The following is a 20,144-nucleotide window of genomic DNA, read 5'->3' as shown; positions in this document are numbered from 1 at the left end:
AATAGCCTTTGCCAACAAGACACTTAGTGTAAATAGACACTCTGATAATAAAATGGCATATCAAGCAGAAATGTGTCAAGGTACCTAAATACTCATAAATGTTGAAGCTGTTTTTACATGGTGTCACAATGTGGGAGAAGTCATTTCTTTGAAAATTTTGGATGTCCAAAAAATATATATACAGTATTTCAAACTTGGAAACTCGTAATTATGGCAATTCCTGCATGAATGCATCAATGCTATTGGACAAACACATATAACCCTATAGACTGAATACATAGATAATTAGATATGTTGTTTACTTACAACTAAATGTCTCAATTAAAACTCAGAATTGAGTGATGAACCAACATGATTTTTTTTTTTCATAAACACCAAATCCGAAATTAAAGTTTTCATTTTGCTGAAAGCCAAAACCATAAGTTTATTTAATAATCAATTAATAATCAACAATCAAAAACCTATATACAAACACTTAAATTGCACATACAACCTTTTAATGATGTAATTGTTTTTACTTTAATTCATCCAATTTGTAATTTTGTTCAATTGTGGTTATAATAAAACCTTGTTTTCATGAAAGATTTATTCAAAATACATTAAATAATAAGAACATCATTAGCAAGTTAAGTAAAAATACAATGAATAGGTAATATAGTGCATATATTTAGTAAAATGTTCCTTTCTACAGTTATTTATTGTATCTAACTAAAAAGCTACTGTCATTGAATGACTTTCCTGAGGTAAATATAGTGTTACATGACATTTAATCTGTTTTACTGACGTCTTTCCACGGTTGAAACGCTGATTAAGCAATTACAAGTTGTTCTGTTTCTTTCAACATACCTTCTGATGTTCATTAATGTGTTTTGTGCTATAACTAGAAGTAAGGAGGAAGAGATGATAGGTCCATGTGCATTCATGTGTCCCAGCTTGAGCTGAAACTGCAACAGTGAACCGTCATGCCACATTAAAAAGTGCCAAAATTACATTTATTGTTTGAATTTCATTATAAAAGTGATGGAATATGAAGACTTTTTTAATATCAAAAGAAACAAAGCTTATTATGATTACTAGATAACATGGTGTGCTACAAATAATGTTTAGTGAAGTTTTGTTCACTAAAAATTATTTGTAGCACGCTTGACCTCCAATCACACATCAACTGAAAACAGCACAGACTAAAAGATGTTAAACAGTGTTTAAAGATTTTCAGGTATTCAGGTACAGAAATTGTAATCAAAGGTAAAATAACACTGCACTTTATAAATAAAATATACATTTATACAAATATAGTTACAAAAGTTATTCAGTCAAGAACAGCTTTGTCTTTTGTTGTTTGATTAACCTTATTATAGAGAGGGCAGCAGGAATATTAGGCTGCTGTCACTTTAAGAGCTGCACGGATCCAATATACTGTTACACACGTTTTCTTTGTCAACTGTTTAGGTTCACTTAAGACATACTGTGTTTACGAGGGTATTTTGACATATTTTAGTGTGTTTTTGTCTGTTCTAGTGCAAAAACAGGGAAGAGTACTCAGTTTCGTGCACTAATTAGTATGAGAGGCAGATTTCTGTGTGGACATCTTTTTGGATCGATTTTCAACCCTATTGTCAGAGGATCAGTAAACAGGTTGCGACTAACGCCACGACAACTACCGTCAGCTTGATGGAGCGCCACTTTCATAAATAATGCATTTTTCCTCTGCGTCCTTGTGACACTGTGTAAACTGTAGCGTGTAGGGGCCCTCGACTCACCTGTTGCTTCATGTCAGCGTAGGTCTTCTCCGAGCTGAGCTCCACCTGCTTCTTAAAGTTCTCCAGTGCGCTCTCAGCCTGCTGGGCCTGATGTCTCTGACTGTCCCGAAAACGAACCAGCTGCTCTTCTTTATCCCTAAAACACACACAAACTGGGTCACCCTGTGACTGCTACACATGAATATCCATGTGCTTGCATTATTTTTAGGAGTAAGAACACAGAATGAAACTCAGCCTCATTTTATGTGCCCTAACATAACTGAGACGGAAAACACGTCACATAAAAGCATCATGTTGTGCTTTATACTTATTTTTTATCAGCTGATTGGGGAAGTGTTTTATGTTCACACAGAAAACTTCAGCGCACAAATGTGTGTCGACGCAAAACAAACAGCGTCTCAGACTCGTGTCTGACAACAACGCTGAGACATAACCGCCAAAAGAGCTGTCAGTTGCAAGCCAGACTGCTACAAAGAGCTTGTCAACCTGCTTTCACTGTCTATATCCGTGCATGTGTGGATGTGTGTGTGGCACATCTCGCCCTCCCTCAAACGGGTGTAATTGCTGTGGTAATTACTTTTAATTGAGAGAACAATTCACTAGGGCCAGTGAAACTACATATTAGTACTTCATCAAACAAGTTAACCAGCAGATCCAAAAAGCCTGACTGAACAATAACAAAGAGGAAATGTGACATGCAATGACATCAGAGACACAAGACATTTAGGGGAGGATTTTTTTTTTTTTTTTTTACAACACATATTTTGTGTGTGATTTATAATGACAACACATGGAAAACATAATATTATTATAATATTTTTTACACAAAATATCACAAAAGCCACAAACACACACACACACATATTATATAAACACTAATTTAATATAATCAGTTCATGACAAGCAAGGACATCCTTCTTTAGTCTCATTTAGCATACACATACAAAGCAGACATAACAATAAGAGGAAATTAAAAACAAAACAAATGCAAAAAAAAAAAAAAAAAAAAAAAAAAGTTGGGGACCTTTTTTCTTTTTCTATGGCCTCTTTTCTGTGTAATTTTGGTCTCTCTCATGTTTGACATCAAAAGATCTAGAAATTGTTTCTCCCTGACTGTTGTGTAGTCTGTAATTATTAATCTGTCTTGCAACATGAATGCCTTCAGGGCAGAGCAAACACAAAAGAGCCTTCTGCTCATCTCTGATGTGGAGCAACCAGCAGACAAAAAAACACTGAAAGAAAGAAAGAAAAAGAAAAAACAGGCGTCTAAACAAGAAAGAAACAAGAAAAAGACGAAGCCACAAAAATAACTCTCTCTGAACATTCTGAGTTCCAGTGAGAAGAAAAAGCAGCTCATTGGAAGGAAGAGATGATTAGTTAGTTAGTGGGTTAGAGGTTTAGTTAGTGGTTAATTTCTGTTTGTCTGTCTTTAAGGTGAAAGTCCTATTCTTAAGTTAAAATAACAGCAATCACATACCCGATTAAACATACTCAAGTCAAGTCAAGTCAAGTCAAGTCACCTTTATTTATATAGCGCTTTTTACAATGCAGATTGTATCAAAGCAGCTTTACATTGATAACTGGTACATAATTTTTGCTGCACAGCAGCTGTTTAAGAATAGTGTCAATGCAGGCAGATCAAAGCACTGTTGAATAAATGTCAAGAATACTGTTGAATATCAAATGTCAAGCAAAACTGCTCCTTTTCTCTTTCTTTATATATGCTCTAAAGGGGTGGTTGATTATGATTTCACTTTTTTAACTTTAGTTAGTGTGTAATGTTGCTGTTAAAGCATGAACAACATCTGCAAAGTTACAATGCTCAAAGATCAATGCAAAGGGAGATATTTTCTGAAGAATTTGTGGTTTAAGGACTACAACAAACGGCTAGTAGGAACTACAATGAGCTTCTTCCACAGCAACTAAATAAATTTATCCACTAACCGTTCAGAAACGTCCATTTGCATTCTAAAAGTTGTAACTTCTTCCTGAGTCTCTCCATCAGTGTCGACTCTGGTTTGAACAATGTAAGGCTGAACGCCGTTACTGACAATCTTCATTTTGGTTGACATCACCAAGCCCTCTTTCTCAACCTTTCCCTTCTAATTACCTGTCAAAGAGACCACTATTCCTTATCCAATCAATTTCTAATAAATAAAAGCACAGAGACCCACAGATGGCAAGCGGTTTGGAGAATGGAGGGTTGAATGGATGGTTCTCAACTGGTGGGTCTTTGGCCGTTGTGTTGTGATATCTGTTTTTTTCAGTGCTTGTGCCATGTATGCCACACTTTTAAGACAGCACGTCAAATTACCTCCAAATCCCAGCATTCTGCTCCATTCAGCCTTCAACCAGCTGCTTTGAACTCAAGGGCACATCCAATGTATCCTACTGTACATCCTCCTGTTTTATGTTAAAACTTTGCATAGTGTTGGCCCTCTGCATTTCAAAGGCAATATTGGAAATATTACTATATTTTTATTGTTTGCTTTTAAGGTTTCTGTTTACTTTTTTATAGTACATGCTTCTGGTACTGCATTGTGCCGCAACTTGGTCGAAAATTTGCATCCTGAAGCAAAACCAACTGAGGAACCATTGGCCAAACCAAAACAAAAATAGTAAACTCTGTAATAAACAATATGTGTAACACTGAATAATGCCTTTTTTAAAGGATTAGCCCTCTTTAAAATAAACTTTTCCTGATAATTTACTCACCCCCATGTCATCCAAGATGTTCATGTCTTTCTTTCGTCAGTCGAAAAGAAATTAGGGTTTTTGATGAAAACATTCCAGGATTATTCTCCTTATAGTGGACTTCAATGGCCTCCAGATGGTTGAAGGTCAAAATGACAGTTTCAGTGCAGCTTCAAAGGGCTTTAAACAATACCAGACAAGGAATAAGGTTCTTATCTAGCGAAACGATCGGTCATTTTCGAAAAAAAAAATACAACTGTATATGCTTTATAAACACAATATATCACCTTGAACCTACTTCTGGTTTCTGCATTCTTCAAAACGCTTACGCTGTATGTCCTACGTCTTTCCTATTCTACTTACGGAACGAATGCAGCGCCAGTTTAGTTTTTTTCCCTTATCATTTCTTTTCAACTGACGAAAGAAAGACATGAACATCTTGGATGACATGGGGGTGAGTAAATTATCAGGAAAAGTTTATTTAAAAGTGGACTAATCCTTTAAGAACAGATAAAGGTGCTACATGTCCATTAGCAATGTTTTAATGTTCTTCTGCATTCTGTTGCATAGAATGACAGTGGGTAGAAAACCCATTTGTTATGAACACAAAGCTGGTATACTACAGATAAGCTGATCCATAAGTGAGCTTTAAATGTTGTCTGAACATTCTTTAAGATTCAAGAAGGTAAAGGTTCATCTTCTGGGTTCAATGTAGGTGTTTAGTGCTGTGAGAATGCAACAAAGGCTGACCTAGGGTGTGGAAGCCGAAAAGAGCAGACAGTCCGTCACCATCCGTCACAGAGAGGGGTGAGATGAGAAGGCAGAACGGGGAAGGACAAATAAAGCAACGCGGCAGGGAAAGGGGAATGCCAGCTCCGCAGAGGCCGTCGGCTTTGGCTGGGGTTTGAGCTTGGAGAAGAGTGGAAGACGAGTAGACTCAAATTAAAGATGTGCCGTCAAACCAGAGGAAATCCTTCTCATCCTGCACTCTTTAAGGGGATTTTTTGGGGGAAAAGCAGAAGTAAGGGACTTAAGGAAAGGGCGACAGTGCTTCCGCCTAGCCACAAGTCAGACAGGAGGGTCAATTTTCCAAACCTCCTTAACCACAGGACGCCTCCAATGTGGAGAGCAGGACGCTTCGATGGGGAGCTTGTACTGTAAATAAGACTGGAGATGCTGCTAATTCAAACGCTATGGCCACACAAATGCACCCATTCATTTTCATTCAGGCTGTGTTCAACCCGTCAGACGCCTGAGTCTCTGGCACCCATGACCTTCACGGTATCCGACCCATTATATATAATGTGGAACCAACCCTAAATTATCTTATTGGAAATTTTAGAACTATATGCACGATTTATAATAAATACTATTCTAACTGCATGTAATGTGTAACAAGGGCACTGTAAAATAAAGTGTTACAATAATAACAATAATGTTAAATATATATTAAAAATATTCTATATGCCATGGAGCATCTGAATGAGTAAAGTCATCAGGCTAAAGAGCTTTATATACACAGCATCTTCATATTAGACTCCCACTTGGCCAACACTCAGTCTCTCTGGACATGGGCTATAAACACACTGGGAGAGACATATGGATTCCAGGTGGATTACACCTCTCCACACCAGTGTGAAGCCAAAGGCCGTCCACTCCATGAGCTCATCATGACGGAATGATAACACATCCAGCACCAGATCAAAGCTGGGGCCCAAAAAAGAGGCAACACATTAAAGCAAGAGAGAAAACGCAAAGCTGAAATTTTCAGCGCCCTCAAAAGAGGAGCGCCTCATTCCTCTGTCCCCAGAGAGCCAGAAACGCACAGAAACAGCCTCGCACTTTACGACTGACATGCAAATACGCACAGTTCAAAAATAACAGCAGTCGCTGCATGAACTTAACACCCTGCGCTCATGGTCAAATATCCTCCTGAGGTCAAAGAGATTGAGTGGTTATTGATTGAGATATGATTTTCTTGTTTGTCATTTAAAGCCAAATCTAATGCAAACTCTAGAGTGGGCAGTTCAATGATGTCACTTTGCCAGCAATTTCACACAAATGCAATAAAGGAAAGACATGAGAATATCGAAGTTGGATAGATGAGTTGAACGCACATGAACAACACCACAAAGGCATAATTGTAAGTGGGAAACTGGGAACTTTCTTTTAAGCTCTGAGTATCGGAGTGGGAGACGTGACAGTGAGAAAACATGGTTGGCGTAATAAATGAATTATCTATATTATAGAAAATTTGTTGAAATGGATGAAATTAAGTCAATATGACTCTGGCTCTGCTGTCAAAATATTTACACATTTGTATTTTAAAGGTGCTAAAGAGGATCTTTTCGTCGACTGAGAAACCAAAGACTGTTACTGAGTTTTTGAAATGAGCGCATGCGTAAGAATTTCGAGGGAACGCTTCCCAAAACTCGTGCACGAGTATTGGAACACGAGTGTTTACCACCGGCATTCGCTGTGTCATGTTAGTGGATTCATTATGTCGGACTCACTGCATGTAACTCATAATCTGCAGTTGTTACTGTTGTCTCCTGACAAAAACATTGCATGCGGCGCCTGTGGAGTGTGGAAAGTTACTGGAGCGCGCAGCCGCGCTCATCTCTCACAAGGAACGTCATGGCAGTGATTGACAAGCCAGAGGGCCAATCGTTTACACGATGATCGCGTAAACGATTGGCTGATGTTTTTAAGGCCCTACCTCGTGCACAGATGATGTATATTAATATTATTCCTTTCAGTGCACCTAATAAATAGTCTTTTATCAGTTAGTAAAGACAGTTTCAAGTAATATTGCAAAAATTTATAAAGCAAAACATCCTCTTTAGCACCTTTAATTGATATGCATAGTTTCCAATAAACTTTTATAAAGCTTTAATAAATACTTCCAGAACTAATGCCACTGAAAAGGTGGACAGGCACAAATGCACACTCAAAAAAAAAAAAAAAAAAAAATTGTAAGCCTTTTTGTTTTTGTTTACGATTTACACAATTTAATTAATAGTAAAATTCCACCAAGTTGTTTATTTTAATTGAATAATTGAACAATCCAATTAATCAATTATTTAATTAAAATATGCAAAGCTTATTAAGAATATTATATTCCAAAATATATGGAATTTTAAATCTAAAAAAAGTCTTAAAAAAGGGCTTAACATTTTTTGAGTGCACTTAGTGACAGAGGAAATTAAAGTAATTACAGACATGATTTAACACCCTCTATTTAACACCCTATTTTTTTTTTTTTTTGTGTGTTAATGTACAAAACGATAACAGAACGGCACTTTCTAAATGAAATACATGATGAGGTCTGGTCATGTGAATGCAGCAAAATACTGATTCTAATTCAGTAAGCAGTAACCCAGTATTCCACTGAGAACACAGCCAGATAGCCTTCAAGTACAGCATCATGAAATCAACATGCAGCCTAGCGTGCCAGCAATATGCATTTTTCCACTTTCACACTGCCTGCATGCTGTCGAAAATATTCACTTTGACAGGCTTTGATAGTGAAAAAATATCTGGCAACCATTTGTAATTTGCAGATAATTTGCTAGAAGGTTTTATTTATTTATTTTTTAAATTTTGAATTGACCCAAATAGATCATGCAATCACTTAATTGACCCAAATAAAAATGCACGGAGGAGTTGTTAGTTCGAATCGTAATAGTGTTGATTTGTGATTGTTGCGATGGTGTGGACCACCAGGGATGTGTGCTGCTGAATCAGTGAAGTGTGTGACTCTTGGGTGGGATTACAATCAGGGACGCCTCTTAATTAATGTCATTCCCAGTGTAAAAGACACATGCAATGACACACACCATAAACCTCCTGCTTTAAGTGTGGGGCGATTATTCAACGATGTGGTTTGCGTATGATACAAGAAAACAACATCTGCATCCCTTTAAAACTTCCAGAGGAAATTCCAAACATGAGGAATTTGTTCTTCGTTTTCAGCTTAGCACAGAAAGGTTATTCCTGCTGTCCCAGATGATCAGTGTGTCTGTATGGCGCCCCCTACATGACGAGCAGGTGCCTGCAGGGAGCAGGGGCTGATGGTATGCATGTAATGCTCTGTGGAAAGTGTGACTGTGTTCGATTTAAATGCTTTCAGATGCATGAACCAGCGGGCTGTTTTCTCCATTCCTATGCAGCAGGGCACGCCTCCCGCTTTTCTCCTAGCAACGGCGAATGAACAGCCTTCTCTCAATGTGTTTTTGGACACTTTGGATTCATTAATTTATAGTAATGCTTCAGAACATCAGGCATGTGTTAGACCCACATGTACGCAGACTATAACTCATAAGCAATGCAAAGTAAAAAAAAAAAAAAAAAAAAAAAGGCAAATCACTGAAAAAAGTAAAAACAGATGAAGGAAATAAAAGTGTTCTTGTCACATATGCAGCTGAACATCATGTGCCTGTAACTTCTCTGAAATTCAATGTGTTTGTGGTGTTGGGTGAGTTGCACAAGCATGTATTTGAATCAACTTAGCAGATCAAAGCAGAGATCAGATTTCAATCACCTATCCACGATCAAAAATGAAAGCGTCTGCACAGCAACACGTGAATTGTTTACTGCCATGAGCAATACTGCAGATTTTCAATCAGACAGAACTCAAGAATTGACTCATCCTTATGCTGAGATGAAGGGTCATATGTGTTGCTTCAACTACAGTATGGGCATGTTTGACCCACTTTGTGACTTAGAAAATAAACTCTAGCACTTTCACTAGTTTATATAATTTGTCCACTAACAATGAAGATTTTTTTCTGAAACATTATGGAAAATTTTTTCCACATCACCGATGATATAAGGTATTGTGCTTGATCACATTCTGTGGTGGAAATGACATTGTAGACATTTCTGGAACAAAATGGCGGATACCTTTGTCTTGCTAAGGCTAATTCCATAGCTAGTATTGTATTGTATCAAAAAGTCACTAAAAAGAGGGAGATCTTGGGTGCTTGAACTGCTTTTAAAGGTGCCCTAGAATTAAAAATAGAATTTACCTTGGCATAGTTGAATAACAAGAGTTCAGTACATGGAAATGACATACAGTGAGCCTCAAACACCATTGTTTCCTCCTTCTTATATAAATCTCATTTGTTTAAAAGACCTCCGAAGAACAGGCGAATCTCAACATAACACCGACTGTTACGTAACAGTCGGGGTGTACGCCCCCAATATTTGCATATGCCAGCCCATGATCGAGGCATTAGACAAGGGCAGCCAGTATTAACGTCTGTTAAAAAAGTTAAAAAAAAAATTATATGGGGTATTTTGAGCTGAAACTTCACAGACACATTCAGGGGACACCTTAGACTTATTATATTATTATATATTACATCTTTTGAAAACATGTTCTACGGCACCTTTAACAGAAATGCAGCATATTCAAGTGTATTGGAGTGTTCACATTGGCTACGTTTACATGCACCCAAATCCATTTGTAATCGGATTGGCGGCTCAATCGGATTGAAAAACGTTCATGTAAACACTTAAATTGATCCGATTGAGCTTGATCCGAATGAAATTTCAATTGGATTTTTCCAACAGCAAAAATTTACCATGTAAACGCTTGAATCCGACTACTTTCTCAATCGTATTCAGAAGTTTCTGGGGCACATGCGCAGTGCAATGTTGACACGCATTACGCAGCGCGCAAGTTCACGTTACGTCTTTAGTTGTAAAGGTGTTTGCCAACAGGCAGTGGTGTAGCTGTTTCCCTTCGTCATAATATTGGAAATCTTTCCATTTTAAAACAAGAAGAGGAGCCAATGGATATCACACAAGAGTTATGCTGGTGGAAAAATCTCAACCTCGGTCAGTATTCACTACAGAAATTGAAAGTAAAAAGTGATGGAGCTGTCTGACGCTCATCAATGGAGCATATTCTCTCAGAGACGAATTTCAACATAATATGCTGACAACGGTACATAACTGCCTTAATTTATTTAATTATTTCTCTTGTGGCCGTACATATAGGCTAGTGAAACAAATGAGAATAATAGTATTTCATGTTAAACAGGTTGTTTTTTAAAAGTCGGTGCTTGAAGTAAACCTGCGCTTAATTTTCATTGATGACTGCAGTGTTAGGAAATATTATAGCCTACACTCTTAATAATTTTAATTATAGGCCTATAATTCATTGTATAATAGACCTAAACAAATGTTTAAAACATTTTCAAAGATAGCTAATAGCCTAATCGTTTATGTATATCTTTAATGTATATAAAACACATATAAACGGATATTTGAAACAGATTACAATATTTAGAGTGCATGTAAACAGATCTGCAATCGGATTCCATTGATTCGGATTGACGAAAATTGGTGCATGTAAACGTAGCCATTGAGAGCAATTAAATCAATGGATGTCACAAAGTTGCACTGCTGGTTGCAAGCACACTGCTATAGCCATCTGTGTCATGTGAGCAGATCATATGAGCTTCATTTCATCACTGAGCATTTGCAATAAAGCTCTGTTGCTCGTGTTGACAAATAATTCATTATTCATATTTTTACCCTAAATGTTGTATTAAACTGTCACAAAGACTATAGAATAACACAAGACGCGTCACTCATATTGTTTTGAATGGGAGAAAGTGCAAGAGGCATTTCAAAGATGGCCGCCAAGTGAAATGACTTGTCTTAAAGGGACTTCGACTGTCATCAGGCAATAACTTCTGCAAAAAAAAAAGTTGATTGACATCATTCATTTACAATGTCAAATAGCATGTATTGCATTGTGGGATACATGCAATATTTCACACAGTGTGCTCTGATTGTATACAATACATTTAGGCAAATGTGGTAGATTACCCAGACATGCAAACAGAAAGTTCATATATAATGCATAATGCAAAAATAGTATGAGTAGTATGCATTCCAAACACACCCTAAGAACTGACTCTCCCTGGCTTGGAGCATCAACTCAGACTGACAAAAATACATATCCAAATACTTAGCCTCTTCTGTGACTGTAGGAGCTCAGCAAACTCATGTTTTGGTAGGACAGGAGATTTGCACAAATACAAATGATGAGTTTAATCTGCGGTTCATCAAGGGAATGAGACACTATCATCTTCAAAATGAGGAACAGAGTTTAGGGCCAGCTGGTTTATTTTCTTGCCTATTCTTATCCTCCGTCTGATCCAGCAGGACTGCAGTGATTAGTCCGTTTGATGTTGGCCTCTGAATCCCCAGGGATGTGCCCCCTTCCCTTCCTCCCCCACCAGAGCCGGACTGGGCCGCAGCCGAGACTCAAAGAGATCCGCAGCTGCAGACGTGGGACAACATAGTCGGGCCAAGCACATATCCCTTGTGGCACTCCTCCTCATATGAGTTTACGCTTACAGTCATGCTGCATTTTAAGACAAACATATTGTACTGCCATTTGCAGTGATGGGAACTGTTTAGTTGATGCTGCTCTTTGTGGAATGTGTGCTTAAATAGGGATAGACGCAAAAAGCAAATGAGCATCATTCTATGCAAATCCAAGTGTGAAAGGAAATAATCCTGGATCTGTATCACTTTCATCAAAATAACATCTAAAACTAAGACCAGTTTGAACATTCAGGGCACAACTGTTCGCCATGTATATGCATTTTCTCTGATGATCAGACAGACACGCTGATCAAAAAGAGCTAACTTTGTATTTTTCCAAGTGTGGAAGCTCACTATGGTATTGCCATAGCAACGAAAGTTAAACAATGCACCAATTCTCATTTGCATTGGGAAGGGGGTGCCTCTTTTGATGGGAAGGGGGCTCAGGACAAACAAACAGCACACCAGCTGCTTGTATCTGCATGCATACATGTTTAAATTCACATCCGCATATCAAAAGGGCACGCAAAAGCCTAAATACATAATGAAAAAAAAGCAAAAATGATGCAAATCATGTTAAATATTACATACATTTTCACAGCCTCTCTATCACACAGATGCGCATGAAACTGTGTCCAACATGCCAGCATATAATGCGGTGAGCAGCCAGCATTTTATGCGGTTTCATCTCGTTTAAATTTCTCCGCTCATCCTCTGATCTCTGCTATCAGGCGTTGCTCTCTTGATGTGTGTGCTGGCTGGCTGTTTGAAGTTCAGCGCTGACTTTAAAGCGGCCAAAAGACCTTGAACGGCAGGTAGGTAGCAGACCAGGGATCCTGGGTGCTCGTTAGCCCAATGACTGTTTAATTAGCTCGATGAGGACTGCAGCGCAAATGCGGCTGCCTATTGACACAAATGGGCATCTGTGTTGTTCATTGCTCATGCGGGGCTAATTTATTCATCCTAAACCATGTGTGTCTGGCGCACTAACGTGTACGTCAGATAACAGCACTCGTTTCATCTCGACACTTTAAAGCAAAAGCAGAGAGAGAAAAAAAAACACAATTCAGCAGATGAAAGGAAGCGTTGCGCTGTACGGAACAAGACATGGAAAACGTCCTGGAATGGTTTTAAATTACATATGTGCCAATGACAGCGAGACCTGATTTCTTCGTTTAATAGCTGTCCTATTTCAGTGCTTTTTTTTTCATAAAACAGCCAACAATAAACTACTGAGAGTTTTTTTTTTTTTACTATAAATGGGTCATTTGTGATGCAAAGAAATAAAACAGCAGTTGCTTAAATTTGATATTAAACAGTGAATTGATCATTCTGCATTATATCATTTCCACTGTAATGTATTATACTAATAAATGATGGTAATACAACACTTTTTTCAAAGAATGTGAGTGGTGCTTGAGACATCCTAATTCAGTCTATTACAATAGAGAACCGATGTTGAGAAATGATGTATTTTTGTTGGTCAACCCGGAAGTCAGCATCACACTGGTTCCCCCGACAAAAAATCAATATGATTTTTAAACTGGCTCTTGGATTATTGCTGAAAATAAGCTCTGTGACCAACACAAGTTTATGATTCTAACATGCTTTGTTCATCACGATAATCTTCACAAATGAATGCAACATTTATGAATGTTGAGGCCTACATAAAATCAGTAGAAGTAAAAAGCTAAACAAAGACAAAAAAAAATTACTTCAACATCAGCATCATTAACCTTCCAACAACTCTTTCAGCATTTATTTAAAACACATTTCCACAAAGGTTTCAGTTAGAATAGCTTGCAAGAGCCTGATTATAAACATAATCGCCCTCATTTATCAAACAATTGTACGCCAGAAAACTGGTCGTACGCTTGTTTCCACGCAAAATTTGGCATTTATCAATATGAGCATGAGCGATGACTATGCTCAAGTCTCACGTCAGGTCTCAGCTCATGTACACACGTTTCTGAGTCAGCGGGTGCTTGCGTGCAGCATAGTAAATCTGGTGGAGAACTGTTATGAGAACATTTAGTTTATTTTCCTGACCGGCAATCACTCACTAACCGATCATTAACCATTAAACGACACTATTAAATTCAAATTCAAATTAAATTAGAATAGATGCATGTCTTAAAATACCTCAAATGTTTCGCTTTGTATGCGCAAATGGGTGCATCAACAGAACATTAGGATTCACACATCATGCACCTGTAATGCAGAGAAAAACAGAATAAAGCCTACAAGGAATAAAAAAAAAATAATAATAATAGGACTACACGAAATATATTTCACTGAAATAATTAACAGATTAACAAAACAAAAGAGAAAAACTGTGCATCAAGTTGGGCTAGGCCAGGCTACGCTTGTGTTGTATTCATTTTCTTTATTTTATTAAATCCAATTGATCGTGCAGGCGCTTCACTCACACACGCAGACCCAACATATCAGTTCTAGCATTGCTAATTTTGCTAATCAGCAAACTAAAATGCAGACAAAGTTAACATTGCTCAGTTTAATGGTCCGCTATCATCTGTACCAGTCGGCGCGCATTCAAACACATTTTTGCGCATGTGAAGGATGATGTTTTACGTGGATATTGAAACAAGAGTGAAATAGAAAGCCTTGTTTATATAATGAACAGTAGTTCAATGCAACCAATAAATGTTACGTTGTGAATATGGAAACATTTGGATTCTTCCCGAATGAGAGAGGTAGGCTATGTGAGCCCAATTCAGTTTTGCTTTAAATAAATTCATTTCTGCTTTATAATGAATTACAACTATATCCTAATTTGTGTTTCAATTTATAATATATAGCTACTTATTTTTCGTTCTTATTCTGTTCTGAATAAAATAAATTTAAAGGATTTTCTGTGGAGTGAGGTACTAAAATAACCAAATTTATATATATTAATAATGTTTTTAAGCAGGCTATTTAGTTTTATTTACCAGTATTTTCTTTTTAAAATAATTTTATTGTTTGCAATTACGAGGTTGTGGGGTGTTTTAGAGTAGGCTAAGACAAATTTCTTTTTCATGTGATTACTTCCTCTTCATGGCCGGGTTACGTTTCTCTGTGTCGTAAACTATTGGGTGAGGCTTCTAAAATTTGGGGTGTGATATTTAAATGAAGACAGTTTTCTGCCGCCAAATTTATCAACACCCGTTCACTCGTGTGACGGAATTGGCCGCATACGAAAGTTTACTAAATAACACATGAGCGTTGTCATAAACTGATTTTTACGTTCAGATGTACACTGGTTTCTATGTTCATTTGATAAATGAGGGCCATTGAGGCTGTGAAAGCGTACTATTGAGTAGATGAGTTTACCTGTTTGGCTGATGACGTTTAATGTCCCTGACAACCTCTGTAGTCCTATTTAGCCACTTGTTAGCAATTGCCTTTTTCAAGACAAGTAAAAGCTTTTAAAAAAAATCACAAGAGGGAGTGTTCCTGAAGTATTTTGTCACAGAAAAAAAAAGTGAAAATATCTTGAACTTACATTCATCACAGACCTTATTTCAAGCATTTAACCAAAAACATATTCAAAACCCCTTCAACTCCAGGACAAAGGAACCGGAAGTGCTAAAATGCTAACTCGTCGCATTATAACCAATCAGACGTGTCTGTTAAGCGCATGAATGGCCAATCAAAAGCGTTTTAAGTCAGCAGTAAAAGAAATCCACCGAAAATGCTGATTTTTATTAAAGGGTTAGGTTCACCCAAAAATGAAAATTGTGTCATTCAATTATGTCGATTTCCAAACACTGCTTCATGAAGCCTCGAAGCTTTACAAATCTTTTGTTTCGAATCAGCGATTCAGAGCGCATATCAAACTGCCAAAGTCATGTGATTTCAGTAAACAAGGCTTTGTTACTTCTTAAGTGTTTCAAAATTTAAATAGGTCACCACTGGGGGGCATGACTTTGGCAGTATGATTCACGCTCGAACCACTGATTCGAAACAAAAGATTTGTAAAGCTTCAAAGCTTAATGAAGCAGTGTTTTGAAATCACCCTTCACTAGATATTGTTGAATAAATTTGTTATTTTGTTTTTTGGCACGCAAAAAATATTCTCATCGCTTCATAACATTAAGGTTGAGCCACTGTAGTCACATGAACTGTTTTGAAATATGTCTTTAGTAGCTTTTTGGGCATCCGAAAGTGTTAATTGTCTTGCTGGCAATGCAGTCCTCACTGAGCCATCGGATTTTATCAAAAATATCTTAATTTGTGATCCGAAGATGAATGAAGGTCTTACAGGTGTGGAATGACATGAGGGTGAGTAATAAATAACAGAATTTACATTTTTGGGTGAACTAACCCTTTAAGCGCACACTCTGAATATGATGGTGAACATTCTTTGCTCGCTTTCTGTATATAATTTATCCCCAAATAATATATCCCAAATCTATAGTATAGCTTCCTCTTTTGCTTTCGATTCCAAAAAATGGTGAAAATGATGAAAATACATTTTAAGTGATACTGGAACAATGCGACAGAAAAAAAAAATCTGAAAGTGTGTGAAGGAAAGATATTCTTGTAAAAACTATTAATTCAGGACCAAGTCTTATGCTCCAGGATATGATGACGTCACAGAGTTAATGACTGAAATCTAATTAAACACGTACAGTTACTGCCAAGCGTGTGCGATACACCAGGACAAGGGCCAAACAAACAAACAGCAAATAATGAGCTCACCGGTGGGCTGAATCCAACCTGATGTCATTCCTCAACCTAAATGGGAGGTTTTCCACCAATGTTTGGACATTGTAAATAATCTCACATCTGGGCCTGGTGGGTACGTTAAACGTGGCACGCAGCTTGTCAGGGGAGTTTTGCTCTTTTTCTTCTGTGAGTGACAGTGAAAAAGCGAGGCCAGACGAACTAACCTGAAGTGTGTGATTCCACCCGGCACACAAACCCTGCGAGCTTCCTCAGAACGCCATCCTAACCACTTCCACATCTCCCGCTGCATTCCTGCGGTTGGGAACGGGCTCCGGGAGCACAGGCAGTAACCCCACGCTAGCTCCACATCTAAGGACTCTGCTGTGGGCCAGGAGATGGCCTTCCCAAAACAGGACTTAGAGCAGAGCCTCTTCCACAGCCCCATAATCCAGTCCAGACCACAGCATTGTTCACATTTTACTGGTCTCTGCTAGCACTCAACAATACAGGAGCACTGTTGGATATTACGGCTCCAGAGCCATCAGGGAGGCAAAACTGAGCAAATATTGTCGAGAATCAGCATTTGTGTGTGTACATAATAAATAACTGTAAATATTACAATATTTTATGCAAGGTATATTGTAACACAGTGTTCTATCATTATAGTTGTATGTGGTAGTTGAGAACAGGAAATTTAACTTTCACCATAGAACATGTTTCCAGGTACAACTTTACATTGGGATCTGTAATCTGGTGGCAGGTCTTAGTGAAAAAGGATAGTCGCTTTTGCTAAACTATTACAAAGGTTTTTATTTATTTTGTTAAGATTTTTTAAACAAATATTTTTTTAAATTTTTTTAATGTTTTTAAGACGAAGCCTCTTTTGCCAGATTGCATTTATTTGATTGAAATTCAATAAAAGCAGAAATATTATGAAATATTATTACAATTTTAAATAACTGCTTTCTAGGTGTGTCGTGATTTAAAAATGCGACGATATGTATCGTTGATGTAAACTATATGATTTGCGATATAATATCAATGCCAGCATTGAAAACGTAAGTTCTGCATGAGAAAAAAAAAGAATTTCAGTGACATTACTACATTAAACTTCTATATAATGTTAAATATAATGTAGAATAATGCAGTGGGGGGATATTTGTGGGTCCTGATGACAATAAAATAATAATAATGTAATAATAAAAATAATAATAAACTCTCTTAAAATATCGTGATAGTATCGTATCGTGATTTGCATTTTCAGCATCATTACTCCATTCATCAGTGTCACATGATCCTTCAGAAATCATTCTAATATGTTGATTTGCTGCTCAAGTATCATTTTTAATTATTATAAATGTTGAAAACATTTTTTTAAGATTCTTTTAGTTTGAACTGGATAGAAGATTTGAAAGAACAGCATTTATTTGAAATACAAATATTAAATTTTACATAGCACAAATGTAAAAATCATACTGACCCCAGACTTTTGAACAGCAGTGAACTTTTTAAAGAGAAGACTGTAATAATGAATTTGGTGTCACTCAGATAAGCAGGACATACCTGAGTGAGTCCTCCATCTTGCTCGTCTTCCTCTTGCTATCGACTCGTTCCTTTTCCAGTTCGGCCTGAAGCGTCTGCAGCTGGGACAGGACGGCAGAAGTGTCACTCACTCAACACACTTTATCAGCTCCCGCCCTTCAGCATAACTAAACAGAGCTGATCTCATTTTCTAAAGGTCAGGGGTCAGCCGTGAGCAGCCGCTGGCTGACGGCTGGCCTGCAGGTGTATACGGCCTCTGCTTTGCAGATGTGCCCTTGACATAGGTCCGCCTCACCGTCCTGCTTTATGACTGGACTGGCTCTTTGAAGGTGGGGCGGCAGGCAGCAGCCAGGTGTCTGAGGCTGATCTTAAAAGTTATCTTCACCTGATTGCGTCGGCCCAATTATTAAAGCGGCCTTTTTATGACAGTTCTGAAGCTTTGAAGACTTTTGAAAGGGAGCCGTTTGGCAGCGGCAGCAGCAGCAGCTCCTATTAAATCTCATAATTAGTGGGGCAAACAGGTCAGGTCTAACACTGTCCAGTTACGCTCCCCTTTCATTTGGGGAAACACTTGGGATCCCTATGAGTTGGGATGGGTACCGAGAACCGATTCCATTTTAAAACCGGTTCCAAATTTCAAAGAACCGGTGATTTGATAAGAAATGCAAATTTCGATTCTGCTTATCAGTTCCTGTGTGCGCATTTTATTGTGCGCAAGAAGACTTGCACACTTTTTTCTGTGCTGCACACATTCAAAACGGGCGCACAGAAAGCCGCCTCTCGTACTGTATAGTGCACGATACTGAACGGATCCGCATCTTGTTGCACTCAAACGGACAAATGCACACAAAAATATGTCAAAATATTCTCGTAAATATAGTCGGTTATGTCTTAAGTGAACATAAGCAGTTGACAGTAAACGGTTTCCATGCAGCTCTTAAAGTGACAGCAGCCTAATATTCCTGCTGCCGTCTCTATGATGTTAATAAAACAACAAAAGACAAAGAGAAAATTTGCTGTTCTTGACTGAATAACTTTTGTAACTATTTTTGTAATGTAGCCTATATTTTATTCATAAAGTGCAGTGATATTTTACATTTGATTATAGTTTCTGTACCCGAATACCAGAAAATCAATCAATTTCAATCGTATCTTTGTTCAGTTGTATTTATTTGTGCAATTGCTAATTTGTTTATTTGTTCTTTTTTTAATTACTGCAAATTTATATTAGGCTAGTTGTTTTTGCTATGGTATTTTTAAACCATAAGCAAAAGCTCCTCATGTAAGTGTTTTTTAGCCTGTTGATTTTTGTTTATGGTATTTACCATAAACCTGAGGTTTTTTTTTTTACCTTATTGGAATCGAAATTAGAATCGAAATCGATACGCAGAATCGGAATAAGAATTGGAATTGTTAGAATTCAAACGATACCCAGCAATGACACTGTGCTGCTTTGACAAATACCAATTTGGTCCTGTTTTCACCTGGCATTTTTGGTGATCTGATCACAAGTGGTCAGCGCTAAAAACTGGTGGAAATGAGGTCTAAACACGTTATGTGATCAGATCACTGAAATCACATAAGGAGGTAGTCAAAGATGTATGACATCATCGCATTTGTAGCAGAACACTAGTCACTACTAGCCGGCCACTCACTTATCGTGTGACTGTTATGGGTTGTGTTGTGGGAAAGTGATTCAAACTTTGCTGCGTTTTAACAAAACGGTTGCAGTGGAAATTGCAGCTGCGCTCCTCACCTTTTATCATTCGCTTCGTTTCACACTCGCTCATGAGCCATGTAACATGAAATTGTACATTCAACAGTATTTGCGTGCTGCACTCAGTGCTCCTCTAGAAGTGATGCCGAGTTTTTGTGAAATAAGAGAGTGTCTTGATGAAATCTGAAAACAAGTTCTCACAGGACGCATAATTTTACTGTAGTTTTACTCCTAGATCTGACGGCAGTGTTCGATACGATATCTCATCTTGAAACGTGTGGGTATTTGTGGAAATGCCCAAAGATGGAAAAAGTCATACTTTCAAAATAGGAGTTTCTCGGTCGGCATGGGAGAGTTCGCGTAGACCGCGGCACCCATTTTCTTTTCTCTTTATATGCTGGCTGCCGTTAGGA

At 37.7% G+C, this 20,144-nt stretch overlaps 1 protein-coding gene across 6 annotated transcripts in view; it reads right to left on the bottom strand.

Moving 5' to 3' along the window:
* The window catches only part of cep112 (centrosomal protein 112), a 193,814-nt gene that overhangs the window by 110,326 nt on the left and 63,344 nt on the right, over positions 1 to 20,144 (bottom strand). For all 6 annotated transcript variants that reach the window (XM_048190649.1, XM_048190658.1, XM_048190676.1 and 3 more), the window contains 2 exons: positions 18,036 to 18,115; positions 1,761 to 1,896 (listed from right to left, as the gene is read on the bottom strand). In XM_048190649.1, the coding sequence (XP_048046606.1) occupies positions 1,761 to 1,896; positions 18,036 to 18,115 (216 nt within the window). The remainder of the gene's footprint in view (positions 1 to 1,760; positions 1,897 to 18,035; positions 18,116 to 20,144) is intronic.

Source organism: Megalobrama amblycephala, linkage group LG1 (assembly GCF_018812025.1).
Source record: "Megalobrama amblycephala isolate DHTTF-2021 linkage group LG1, ASM1881202v1, whole genome shotgun sequence".
NCBI classification, from domain to species: domain Eukaryota; kingdom Metazoa; phylum Chordata; class Actinopteri; order Cypriniformes; family Xenocyprididae; genus Megalobrama; species Megalobrama amblycephala.
The sequence above is the reverse complement of the archived record's forward strand: the minus strand, read 5'-3'. Positions and strand labels throughout refer to the sequence as shown.